At 40.6% G+C, this 12,220-nt stretch overlaps 1 protein-coding gene across 1 annotated transcript in view; it reads left to right on the top strand.

Annotated features, from left to right (window-relative positions):
- Nucleotides 1-12,220, top strand: part of DAB1 (DAB adaptor protein 1) — a 433,463-nt gene that overhangs the window by 234,564 nt on the left and 186,679 nt on the right. The window contains exon 2 of the mRNA XM_042781851.1: nt 11,185-11,324. Within this exon, the coding sequence (XP_042637785.1) occupies nt 11,185-11,324 (140 nt within the window). The remainder of the gene's footprint in view (nt 1-11,184; nt 11,325-12,220) is intronic.

The raw sequence follows: 12,220 nt of genomic DNA, 5'->3' as shown, positions 1-12,220 counted from the left end.
TATTGCTTAGTCATAGAGACCTGAAAGATATGACTGTGAGATGCAAGTACCCCAGGGTATGCAAGGCATTTTGTGGGGAAAATATGAAGCATCTATTTATACTTGATCTTCAACTAAAAAGTTTTAAGAACAAATAAGCTTTATGATCACCACCACCACTCTGCCCATTTGTAATACTATGGAGGTTTCAGAGTTGCTGTTGTGCTGGAAAAGGAACCTTGGTGTTGCAGTAGTCAGGTGCTTGGCTGCTAACCAAAAGGTGGATGGTCCAAATCCCTCAGCTGCTCCTCAGGAGAAAGATATAGTAGTCTGCTTCTGTAAAGATTACATAGTCTTGAAACCCCTAAGAGGCACATCTTCTCTGTCCTATAGGGCCTCTAGAGTCAATTGACTCGAGGGCAACACGTTTGATTTGGTTTGGTTTATGATTCTGGAAACTATGCCATCAGCAGGATGGACAGATTTCAAGTGGAATTTTCAGACTAAGACATAGTAGGAAGAAAGACTTGGCTATCTACTCCTGAAAATTAGCCAGTGGGAAGCTTATGGATCATAACACAGTATTTTTTGATATAGTGCTAGAAAATGAGCCCTGTGGACTGGAATGTACTACACAGTAGCTATAGCAATGGACTTGGTCATATCAATCGTTATGACAGTGGTGCAGGAGTAGGCAATATTTTGTGCTTGTTATACATGAAGTCTCAGTGAGTGGGAACCAGCTTGATGGCAACTAACAAACAACAACAAAGTAAGCTTTTCTAATATCAGTATATGGATTGTTAGTAGTCCATGTATATAATTTATACAGAAATATACCTGTTTTAGAGTCATATGCTCAAAAATATTTATCTGATAGAGGTATGTGATTTGGGGAAGAAAAAAAAAAGCCTCGAGACCTTGTTCTATGGACTTGGGCAGACCTGGGTTTGAATCTTGGCTCTGCCCCTTAGAGGAAGTCATCTCTCTGAAACTCTGTGTCCAGATGTAAAAAATGAGAACAACTGCCTAAGATCGCCATAACTATAAACAGAGACATACAGATTGCATCACACAGTTGAGGCTTATAGTCAGTATCCTCTTACTTCTACATATAAATACTATCATAGACTCAGAGACCCCTTGGAGGCCATCTTCTCTATGAACCCTCTTTGTGCATGTGTGAGATTGAGCCCCAAGGGGGGTAGATGATTTACATACAGTCATATAGCTGAACATATAGTGACAGAAACTATACCTAAGCCCAGGCCTCCTCACTTCCACAACAATCACTGCTTTTTTTTTCCCCAAGGTACTTGGTTTCCAGGCAACTGTGTGATCCTGCATAAACCCTGTATTTTGTTCCTTTGGAATTCAAAACAGTGTTATGTTGAAAATTCTCTTCTCCAATTATTTAGAGAGTTTTGGATTAAGAGTCCTGAAAAAGCATCCCCTATTAGTTGTTAAGTACTGTTTGTTTTTGGAACTAAGTGAAACAGGTCTATCTGGGCAGAAATCTTTAAGCCATTAGAATAGGCTCTTTTCTTCTGCTTTAAGCAGGAAAGCACTGATGAGGTAGTGTGTTCTCCCCCACTCACACACACATGGTGCACACACCCTGCCAGCCACAGATCCGACTCACCAGTGTTTTTCAAACTTAGAAGAGCCCTTTTGAACATTCTAAATGAAATTCTCAAACTTTTAAGAAAGCACAGTTGAAAAAAAAAAAAGGGACTAGAGTTGCCGGTCTGATAGAGCCCTAGCTGGAATTGAACCCACTCCTGTGGCTTCCAGCCAAACAAAAGACAGATACATGAGCTGAGCATATATACTTGGTAGATACACTTCTTGGAGAGAACAATCATGGGAGATTAGAAGGACTCTGTATGCACAGGGAGACAACTAAAGGGGCAGGGTGCATGGAGGGAAGGACACAGGGAAGAGGTAACTATGGGGAGGAAGTGGAAGGGGAGCTGTTGCATTGTGGAAAATTGCAGTCAGTGTCATGAGACAAAGTGTATGTGAGCTGCTGTATGTATGGAAAGTGAATTTGCTCTGTAAACTTTCACCCAAATCACAATTAAAAAAAAAAAAAAAGCATAGTTGAACTCCGGGAGCTCTGGTAGCATAGTGCCTAAGGCACTTGACTGCTAACCAGAAGTCTGGTGGTTCAAACCCACCAGCTACTCCTCGGAAGGAAGATGGGGCAATCTACTTCCGTAGTGATACTGCCTCGGAAACCCAAGGAGGGGTCACTATGAGTCAGGTCCGACTCGATGGTACATAACAACAACAACAACAACAACAACAATTGAACTCCATGACAATATATTTGGGACCTATTATTAACAAATCAATTTCTTTTCCCCTTCATAACTGGTAAAATGTTTAAAAGATTATCACCTACTTGAAAACTCCAAATTAAAACTTCGTTGTGGAATTCTCATTTTGAGGATCCCAGTTTGAGAATGATCACCATACAGAACATATTCTACATAAGCAAGTTGCTGTTTAACCCCACATTGAACAGATTTCTGGGATTTCTAAGGATTACTGACATCTGACTCTTCTCAGTCTACTCACTCAACTCCCACTGGTTCAGAATAGTAGAAATTAAGAATCTGGTTTTTTGTTTTGATAAGTGATTCTTACTACACTCCCATTACAAATATAACTGCTATAATTCATTGATCTGCCTCCTAGAATGAGTGCAGGGATATTTATGTTTAGTTTGCTGTTGCATCCCTGGTACTGAAAAAGTTATAGTATCAGTTGCTGGCATGTCATTTCTGACTATTGGGGACTGCCTATGCTTCAGAGTAGATCTGTATTCCATAGGGTGTTTAATAGTTGTGATCTTTTAGAAGTACGTCACCAGGCCTTTTTTCTGAAGTGCCTCTGGGTAGATTCAAACCGCCAACATTTTGGTTAGTAGCCATATAGTAGGCACTCAGTAAATATTGAATAAGTGAATGAATGAGTGAGTGAATGAGTGGATGAATTGGACAATCAATGAGAGCCTTGTACATCCCTAGATATTGACACACTTTTGCCAGTAATCTAACCTTCATAGCAGCCTTGGATCATTTAATAACTCCCATGACCAAAAGAATAAAGCCCCAGAGCTTTAGTTTGACATGCAAGGCCCTTCATGATGAGGCCCCTCCAGACTTTATCAGCATCACCCTAGCACACTGCTATGCAAACACATTAATTGACTCAGGCTTATCCCAGACCAATGGAATCAGAATGTTTTTTGGGGAAAGGGAAGAGATGTGTGTGGGTATTTTCTTTTCTTTTTACTTTATTATTTTTTCATTTTAATTGTGATTTGGAAATTTTATTGTGAAAATTTACAGAGCAAATTCATTTTCCATACAGCTGTTCATATACATTTTGTTTCATGACATTGACTGCAATGCCCTGCAGTGTAACAGCTTTCTTCCTGCTTCCTCTCCATAGTTACCTCTTTCCTGTGTCATTCCCTCCCATGCACTCCCACCCCTGAGCTGTCTCCTTGTGCAAACACTGCCCTCTGTTCTCCCATGATTGATCGCTCCAAGTAGTATATCTACCTGATGTAAATGTTACCCCATATGCCTGTCTGCTGTTTGGCTGGAAGCCACAGCAGTGAATTTAATTCCAGACCTGAAGGGTGGGTAGGGGCCATAGGCTCAGGGGTCTAGCTAGGCTCTATCAAACCAGCAAACCTTGTCTTTTTTTTTTATGATTTTGAGTTTTGTTCCACATTGTTCTCATTTGTGGGTATTTTCAAAAGCTTTCAAGGTGATTGTAAAACATAGCTATTGTTGTTGTCAGGTGCCATCAAGCTGGCTCCAACTCATAGTGACCCAATGTGCAGCAGAAGAAAATATGCAAAAACACTGCCCAGTCCTGCACCATCCTCACAATCGTTGCTGTGTTTGAGCCCATCGTTGCAGTCACTGTGTCATTCCATCTCATTGAGGGTCTTCCCTTAATTCACTTACCTTCTTCTTTACTAAACATGATATCTTTCTCCATGGAATGGTCCCTTCTAGCAGTCGGACCAAAGTAGGTGAGACTGGCCAGACAAAGCCTGGTAGGGTTGATAAACACTTATGTCATCCAACTACTCACCATTCTCCAAATAGCACATATTTTTCTGTTCTTCTGGAAAGTGTTTCCTTTACTTCTGTACCTGATGAAACCCTGCTTTCTTCCAAGGCCTTTTACGGATGTCACCTCTCTCCTCAAATGTCACCTCTCTCCTCAATTGTCCAGTTTCTCCTTAGTTCTGTGTGACTATCATAGCTTGAACATATATTTGTTAACCTGTGTTTCTCCCCTGCTGAAATATGGCTCCTCTGGACATGAGAGGAGACACTTTTTACCCCCCTAGTCACCTCCAAGAGTCCATAGGTAGTGCAAATAGTTAAGTGTTCATCTACTAACTGACAGGTTGGCAGTTCAGATTCAACTAGAGACAACTCAGAAGAAAGACCTAGTTATCTACTTTTGAAAGCTCATGGTCATTGAAAACCCTATATACTTCTGCTCTGAAACGTGTGGCTTTGCCATGAGCCAGGAGCTAGCATAGTGTCTGACGCAGAGAACACTCTGGGGCAGCATGGTGTAGAAATGATGGTGGTAGTAACTAGGGTGACTGCAGATTTTGGTTCTCTCATGCCACTCTAACAGAAAATACCACAAATGGGGTTGCTTTAACAAACAGGGATTTATTCTCTTACTGTTTAGGAGTTCAGAAGTCCAAATTCAAAGTGCCAGCTCAAGGGGCTGGGTGAAAGGCCTTTGACCTTGGGCTTCAGCTTTGCCTCTTGCTCTCCTCGGCCTACTGGAGCTGGAGGCATCTCTTCACTCAGGCAGCTGCTGATTGCTGAGGCTGACAAACCCAAGGTCAATAGGTAAAATGGCACAGTCTCAAAATTATTGAACCACATGGCAGGCCACTAATGCAAGTCCATTAACAGTCCCAAGATTGTCAGGGGCACTGCAGGCTACTGAATGACAACTTGGCTACATGCAGGATCCAAGTGTGCTGAAAACTGCAGAGACCTTTCTCAAAGCTATCTTCTTATATACTAGAAGCAGACCCAGTAATTCCACTAAGTATATACCCTAAAGCAGCCACTCAGCTGCTCCAATAGATTCCACTGTGGAGTTGATTACCAGTCTCTTCATGGGGAATAACAGCATCCAGCTACTCAGCCATTCAAAACCACAGCCCAGCCAAGTTGACACATGACTTAACTACCACAATGCACAATTTATCATCAAAACGGGGATACTTTGTAATGAGAATGCCAGTAATAACAGTCAGGACAAAGAGTGTAAACTGGGCTCTCCCAGACAAACTGGAAGTATAACTACCCAAATAACAATGGTCAATGTTGCTTGAACTCTTCCTGTGTATTAGTCAGCTATTCTCTGTGCTATGTATCACTTCTTTAACTTTTACAGTGACCCCGTGTGGCAGGGACTGCTATTATCTCCATTTAACAGATAATGAGAAAACTGAGGCAGACATGTTAAGGACATGAACTTATCCAGGGTAACACAACTGGGGTACTGGATGGGAGAGCTAGGACTTGAACTAGGTCTTCTGACTCTAGAGTATAGGTTCTACAGTTAACCCTATTGCCTGTCAGTAGAAAAATTGAGCCTTAATGTTGGTAAGGTTCTGATCCCACCTCAACTTGAAGTAACTTTCCTTACTACTGGCTCTAGTTTCTTCACCCATAGAGTAATGATGGTGCCTGTCTCTCAGAGTTATTTGATTAAATGAGGGAATGTATGAGAAGATCTGGCATGGTATTAGTACTTGTGAGGTACTTGTCTTACTGAATAAGACATCTGCCAAATTATAGTAGGCTCCAGAAGATGTCTATTCAAATAGCTGTGATGAAAGTAGAAAGTGCGAAATACCTTAACAGAGTACAGAGTGACATCACAGTACTCCCCATAGCCTAATGGTTAAAGCATGAATTTGGGCTAAGAATTAAATTTGAATTCAGATTCAGGCTATGGGATTTGAGTAGATATTTTTCCTCACAAGATATGCAGATAGTCAATAAACACACAAAATTATTTTCAGCATCATTAGTCATTACAGAAGTACAGATAAAAACCAAGATGAAATATCACTTCACACTCACTGAAACCCAAACCAAATGCTCTGCCATCAAGTTAATTCTGACTCATAGCAGCCCTATAGGATGAAGGGTTTCCAAAGCTGTAATCTTTATGGAAGCAGACTGTCGCATCAGTCTCCCACACAGCAGCTAGTGGGTTCATACCACCAACGTTTTGATGCATAGCAGAGTACTTTAACCACTGCACTACCAGGGCTTCTTATACCACTGTTGTTGTTGTTGTTGTTATGTGCCGTCGAGTCGGACCCGACTCACAGCGACCCCTCCTTGGGTTTCCGAGGCAGTATCACTACGGAAGTAGATTGCCCCATCTTCCTTCTGAGGAGTGGCTGGTGGGTTTGAACCGTCTTATACCACTAGGATGGCTGAAATTAAAAAAAGACAAATGATAATGAATGTTGGTGAGAACATCTGTTGGAGAAATTCAAACCCTCATACATAGCTGGGAGGGTTGTAAAATATTGCAGCCACTATGGAAAAACGGTTTGACAATTCCCTAAAAAGGTAAAACATGTGACCCAGTAATTCCACTAAGTATATACCTAAGACAATTGAAAACATATGTACATGCAAAAACTGGCACATGAATGTTCATAGCAGCATTATTCATACTAGCCAAAAAGTGGAAACAACGTAAATATCTTTCAACCGATATGGAGTATCTATATAATGTAATATTATTTGGCAATAAAAAGAGATAAAGCTCTGGTAGCATAGTGGCTAAGGCACTTGACTGCTAACCAGAAGGCTGGCGGTTCAAACCCACCAGCCACTCCTCGGAAGGAAGATGGGGCAATCTACTTCTATAGTGATACTGCCTCGGAAACCCAAGGAGGGGTCACTATGAGTCGGGTCTGACTCGACGGCACATAACAACAACGACAGCCTACCATAACAAGGATGAATCTGGAAAAATGTGATGCTAAGTGAAAGAAGCCAATCAGAAAGGGCCACAAAAAGTATGATTCCATTTCTAGAAAATGTCCAGAAGAGGCAAGTCCACAGAGACAGAAAGCAAATTAGTGTTTGCCTGACACAGAGGAAATGGGAAGTGACTGCTGATGGGTACAAGTTTTCGGTGAGGGTGATAAAAATGTTCTGAAATTAGTGGTGATGTTTGTACAACTCTGAATATACTAAACCCACTGAATTGTGCACTGTAAACGGGTAAATTTTATGGTATGTGAATAGCATCACAATAAAGCTGTTACTACAAACTTCAGGCTCTGCTGTTGGCTTTGAGCCTCAGTGTCATCTTCTGTAAAATAGGGCTAACTAATTACAGAGCTTAGCTGAAAGAGCAGTTGTGAAGATTGAATAAGAAATTGCCTGTAAAACTCTTGGCAGAGTAACTGGTATAGTAAATATTCAATAATAGAGACAATGTTGATGATTTTCCTTAATTGTATACCCTTTCCTTTATCCATTCTGAGTCATGGAAGCATTGGTGCTTTTAGCAAAATAGGTTGGGGATTCACGAAGACCTAGAATGAATGAAACCTGACCCTCTCCTTAATACCCTCAGATCACATGTGCTTCTGATGGAGTTACAGTCTTATGGCTCTGATATGTTATTTATTTCTTAACTAATATAACTGAGACCTTGCTCAAGATGTGCTTATGAAAAATTACCCTTTTAATGGTGGAGCATTTAATGAGAAACTGGATTATCTACTGCATAAGTGCCCTTCATACAAATTAGCTTGGCCCTGGGTCCTAATCTAAATTGGGCTCCCTACTTTCCTCTAAATGGCCTAATATTTTCATATTAATCCCTGCCCTTATTCACCTGATCTGGCTCTGCCTCCTCTTATGAATCTCCCTCCCCAGTAGAGTTTGGTGCCCTGACAAATGTTTCTTTAGGCTGTCTTTGTGTCTGACTCATGGACATTTTTTGGACATGACGTGATGGCTGGAAGCTATTTGTTCCATTTTCAAGCTGTATCTCCATCCCTTAGTGGAGTTTTAATACTGCCAGTGTACTCAGTATCAACAGATTGGAGTCAGGTGAGTTTGGTACAAGGTCAGGATAAGGCTATATTTTAGGGAAGTCTGTTGGATGAGAAGCAATTAATCATAGTGCTTGAGAGAACGGGTTTGCAGAAAAAGAACACAAGCATACCACAAGGATAGGCTTCAAGATCAGATATTTGACATCAGACATCATTTCCTAGCTATGAGAATTTGAGCAAATTACTTGGCCTCTCAAATATTCAATTTAGATCCTCATCTATAAACTTGAATAATAATACCTATCTCTGGGATTGTTTCCAGGGTCAATTGAGTCAGTATATATAAAATGCTTTGTACAACCCACTGCCACTGAGTCAATTCTGACTTATAGCAACACCATAAGACAGAGTAGAACTGCCCCATATGGTTTTCAAGGCTGTAAATTTTTATGAAAGCTCACTGCATCTTTTTCCCACAGAGTGACTGGTATGTGTGAACACCCAAACTTTCGGTCAGCAGCCAAATTCTTTAACCACTGCACCACCAGAGCTCCTTAAAGTGTTTTGTATACCAAAACCCAAACCAAACTCACTGTCATCGAGTCGGATCTGACTCATTGCAACTCTTCCTTGGGTTTCCATAGTGATACTATGGAAGTAGATTGCCCCATCTTCCTTCTGAGGAGTGGCTGGTGGGTTTGAACTGCCAGCCTTCTGGTTAGCAGTCAAATGCCTTAGGCACTATGCTACCAGAGCTCCTAAAATACTTTGTATAGGAGATGATAAATGCTATCTGGTATCATTATAGTTGATATTTTGGGGAAGTCCCAAGTAATGATAGGAATGGTGAATGGAACAGTGTCATGTGTTGAAAATGCAGGAACAGTATCTATGATGGAGTAAAATAATCTTCACAAGAAACCATAGACCAAATCATATGCTACTCTTACCAAAAATTACAGAATAACAGCAAGAGGTGACCTGCAGTACCACAGGCTCTGTTTAGCTAGATGTTAATATAAGGTCTATTGGGGCAGATGATCTTTTGTTCTCAGCTCTAGCCTGACATCTGCCCTCACATAACCTTGAGGTTTGATTTTTGCATTAATTATAGTTTCTAGCTAATCATGTTATTTTGTTGTATGAATATTATTCAAAGGCTTTAAAGTTCTAGGTGTCAGCAGGGGTATAGCAGAAAAAAACACGAACTGCAAACATCCCTCCTTTATGCCCCCTTCATTGTATTTTCTATGTGTTTCTTATACTGGGCTGCTAATACTGTTATTGCGACAACTGCCATTTACAAGATATGCTACCATGTGACAGATATTAAAATACATTCTTTGCATTTATTATCTCATTTAAGTTACTATTCATAGCAACTCTGGAAAGTACATCTTTTATCCTCATTTATCAGATAAGGAACAGGTTCAGAGTCTACTTGACATGCACGTGAGGAGCCGTGATTTGAAATGAGGTTCTATCTTTAATGCTTGTACCTTTCTCATGCACCAAGCATCATGCATGGCACCATTTTATTTGCTGTAACAGAAAACTGTCTCTGCCCTCAACCAGAACTTGAGCTGCTAGGGGCACAGACTTTGTCTTATTCATCTGCTGCCAGTGAGTAACAACAGATGCTCAGTCAAGGCTGAATGAATAAATGAATGACACGAAACAGAAGAGCTGTATACAATGTCAGCTATTGTTACTGTTGCTTCCAGCTTAAATTTGTCCTCAGATAATCCTGAACCCCACATTACGGAAAGGCCGTAGTTTGCACATCGTTCAGATAGAGGGAAATGTGTTCTTTCTCATGTCCTCAGCTCTAGGTTTCTGACCGATGGGGGAAGACACTGGGGAGGAGTATCTCAGAGTTGAAGGTTAACAGTATTCTGGGAGATGAGCATCACAGGGCTAGGGTGTTCTAGGATTGAAGAACCACATATGCAGTGTCCTGACCTGTAATTAGGCAAACTATTCTGAGGTTAGAGCTGGGTTTGAATGCCTATGTGTTTTTCCAGTTGCTGACTATGTGAACTTGAACAAGGTACTTGAATTCTGTGACCTTCATCTTTATCATCTAGATAATAGGTGGGTTATTGTGAAGAGTGGGGATAAAGTTTATAAAATATCTCACAAGAAGCACATGCTCAGTCCATAGTAACTACTGTCTTGATTTTATGTAGGTATATTTGAACTCCTGACTGATTGCTCTTAGCAAAATATTATGTTAGTAATTATGGAGAGAGCCCTTTGCAAGGTATGGAGACACCATACCAAGTAGGTGGAAGCCTATTTCTATACACACATGAGTTAGCAGAAGAGATATCGTAAAACCTTTTTTTTTTTTTTTTTTTTTATAATTGTCCCTGGGTCATTACTTGATACAAAAGCAATTACTCTAGAGTCAGACTATAAAACAGCCCGTGGAATTGGGTGTAAGGAGGGTCTTGGACCCTGGCCAAAGTCATATTTAATGCTAGAATTGCAAAAGAGACTGAATGCTAATTCTAGCCTAACAAGAATTTCAAATGTGAACTCTCAGTGGGTGATTATTATTTGTTGAATATTGGGTATCATACACTATATTAGGTGCTTTACACATGTAACCAGTTTCTGTTTTCTTAATGCTACATTGGGGTTAGGAGCTCTGGTAGCATAGTGGCTAAGGCACTTGACTGCTAACCAGAAGGCTGGCGGTTCAAACCCACCAGCCACTCCTCGGAAGGAAGGTTGGGCAATCCTACTTCCGTAGTGATACTGCCTCGGAAACCCAAGGAGGGGTCGCTATGAGTCGGGGCTGACTCGACGGCAAACAACAACAAACAACAACATTGGGGTTAGTTATTTTAAAATTTCTTTTTTCCTTCCTGAAAAAGCTGAGGTTCAGAGAAGTAAAGTAATTTGCCTCAAGATTTAAATGTATGAAAGTAGAATTTATACCCTAGGAGTATTACCATTCTGTCCTGCTGGGTCTAGTGATTTGACTTTCCAGTAACATAGATGAAACTGAAGAGTGAATCTTGGAACTGTGGATACGTAAAACCTTTGGAGACTGGGCACCACCATATCTGAATCCTGCTTTTCTCTGTTTTTAGGTCAGGATCGCAGTGAAGCCACTTTGATAAAGAGGTTTAAAGGTGAAGGCGTCCGGTACAAGGCCAAACTGATCGGAATTGATGAGGTTTCTGCAGCTCGGGGAGACAAGTTATGTCAAGATTCCATGATGAAGCTCAAGGTGCCAATCTTTTACCTTAAATGTCTTGAGGTTAACGTGAGTGAGAAAAAGAAATGAGACTCAGTATCATTATGGTAAACAACTTTATTCATTTATTGGCAAATTACTTGATTCACTGATGAATCATCTCATTTATTCATTGGGAAAAGATTTTAACCCTTCAGAAAATGTTGATTGTGTATGTACTATGTGGAGATAAGTTGCCAGGCTCTGCTTTATGATTTTTGAGGGCAACATATACTTACTCAGTTTTATCTTCATTGTATAATCCCTGCTAAAAAAAAAAAAAAAGGAGTGCAAAATTATCAAATTGTTTAACACCTCAAATATTGTGAATTTTTACCACTTTTTTATTTTGAATAAAAATTTATATATTTTGCCATAAGGTATGGCAAATATGACAAAAGGTAATATGCAAAGATAAAAACCAATTTCATTCATTCTTCTAATTTCTATTAATGTAGCCTGAATACTTTATAATAAAGGAAGAATATTTTGAAGTAATGTTGTTGTTGTTGTTGTTAGATGCCATCGAGTTGTTTCCAACTCATAGCGACCCCATGCACAGCAGAACGAAACACTGCTTGGTCCGGCACCAGCCCCACAATCCCTGCTATACTTGAGCCCATCATCACAGCCACCATGTCAATCTATCTCATTGAAGGCCTCCTCCTCTTTCATCGACCCTCCACCCTACCAAGCATGATATCCTTCTCCAGGGAATGGTCCCTTCTGGACAACATGACCAAAGTAGGTGAGACGAAGTCTGGCCATTCTCACTTCCAAGGAGCATTTCAAGTGCACTTCCTCCAGGACAGATCTGTTAGTTCTTTTAGCAGTCCATGGTACTTTCAGCATTCTTCACCAGCCCCACAACTCAAAAGCATTGACTCTTC

The sequence above is a fragment of the Orycteropus afer genome, unplaced genomic scaffold (assembly GCF_000298275.1).
Source record: "Orycteropus afer afer isolate SDZICR_OR568_19922 unplaced genomic scaffold, OryAfe1.0 scaffold00183, whole genome shotgun sequence".
NCBI classification, from domain to species: domain Eukaryota; kingdom Metazoa; phylum Chordata; class Mammalia; order Tubulidentata; family Orycteropodidae; genus Orycteropus; species Orycteropus afer.
The sequence above is the reverse complement of the archived record's forward strand: the minus strand, read 5'-3'. Positions and strand labels throughout refer to the sequence as shown.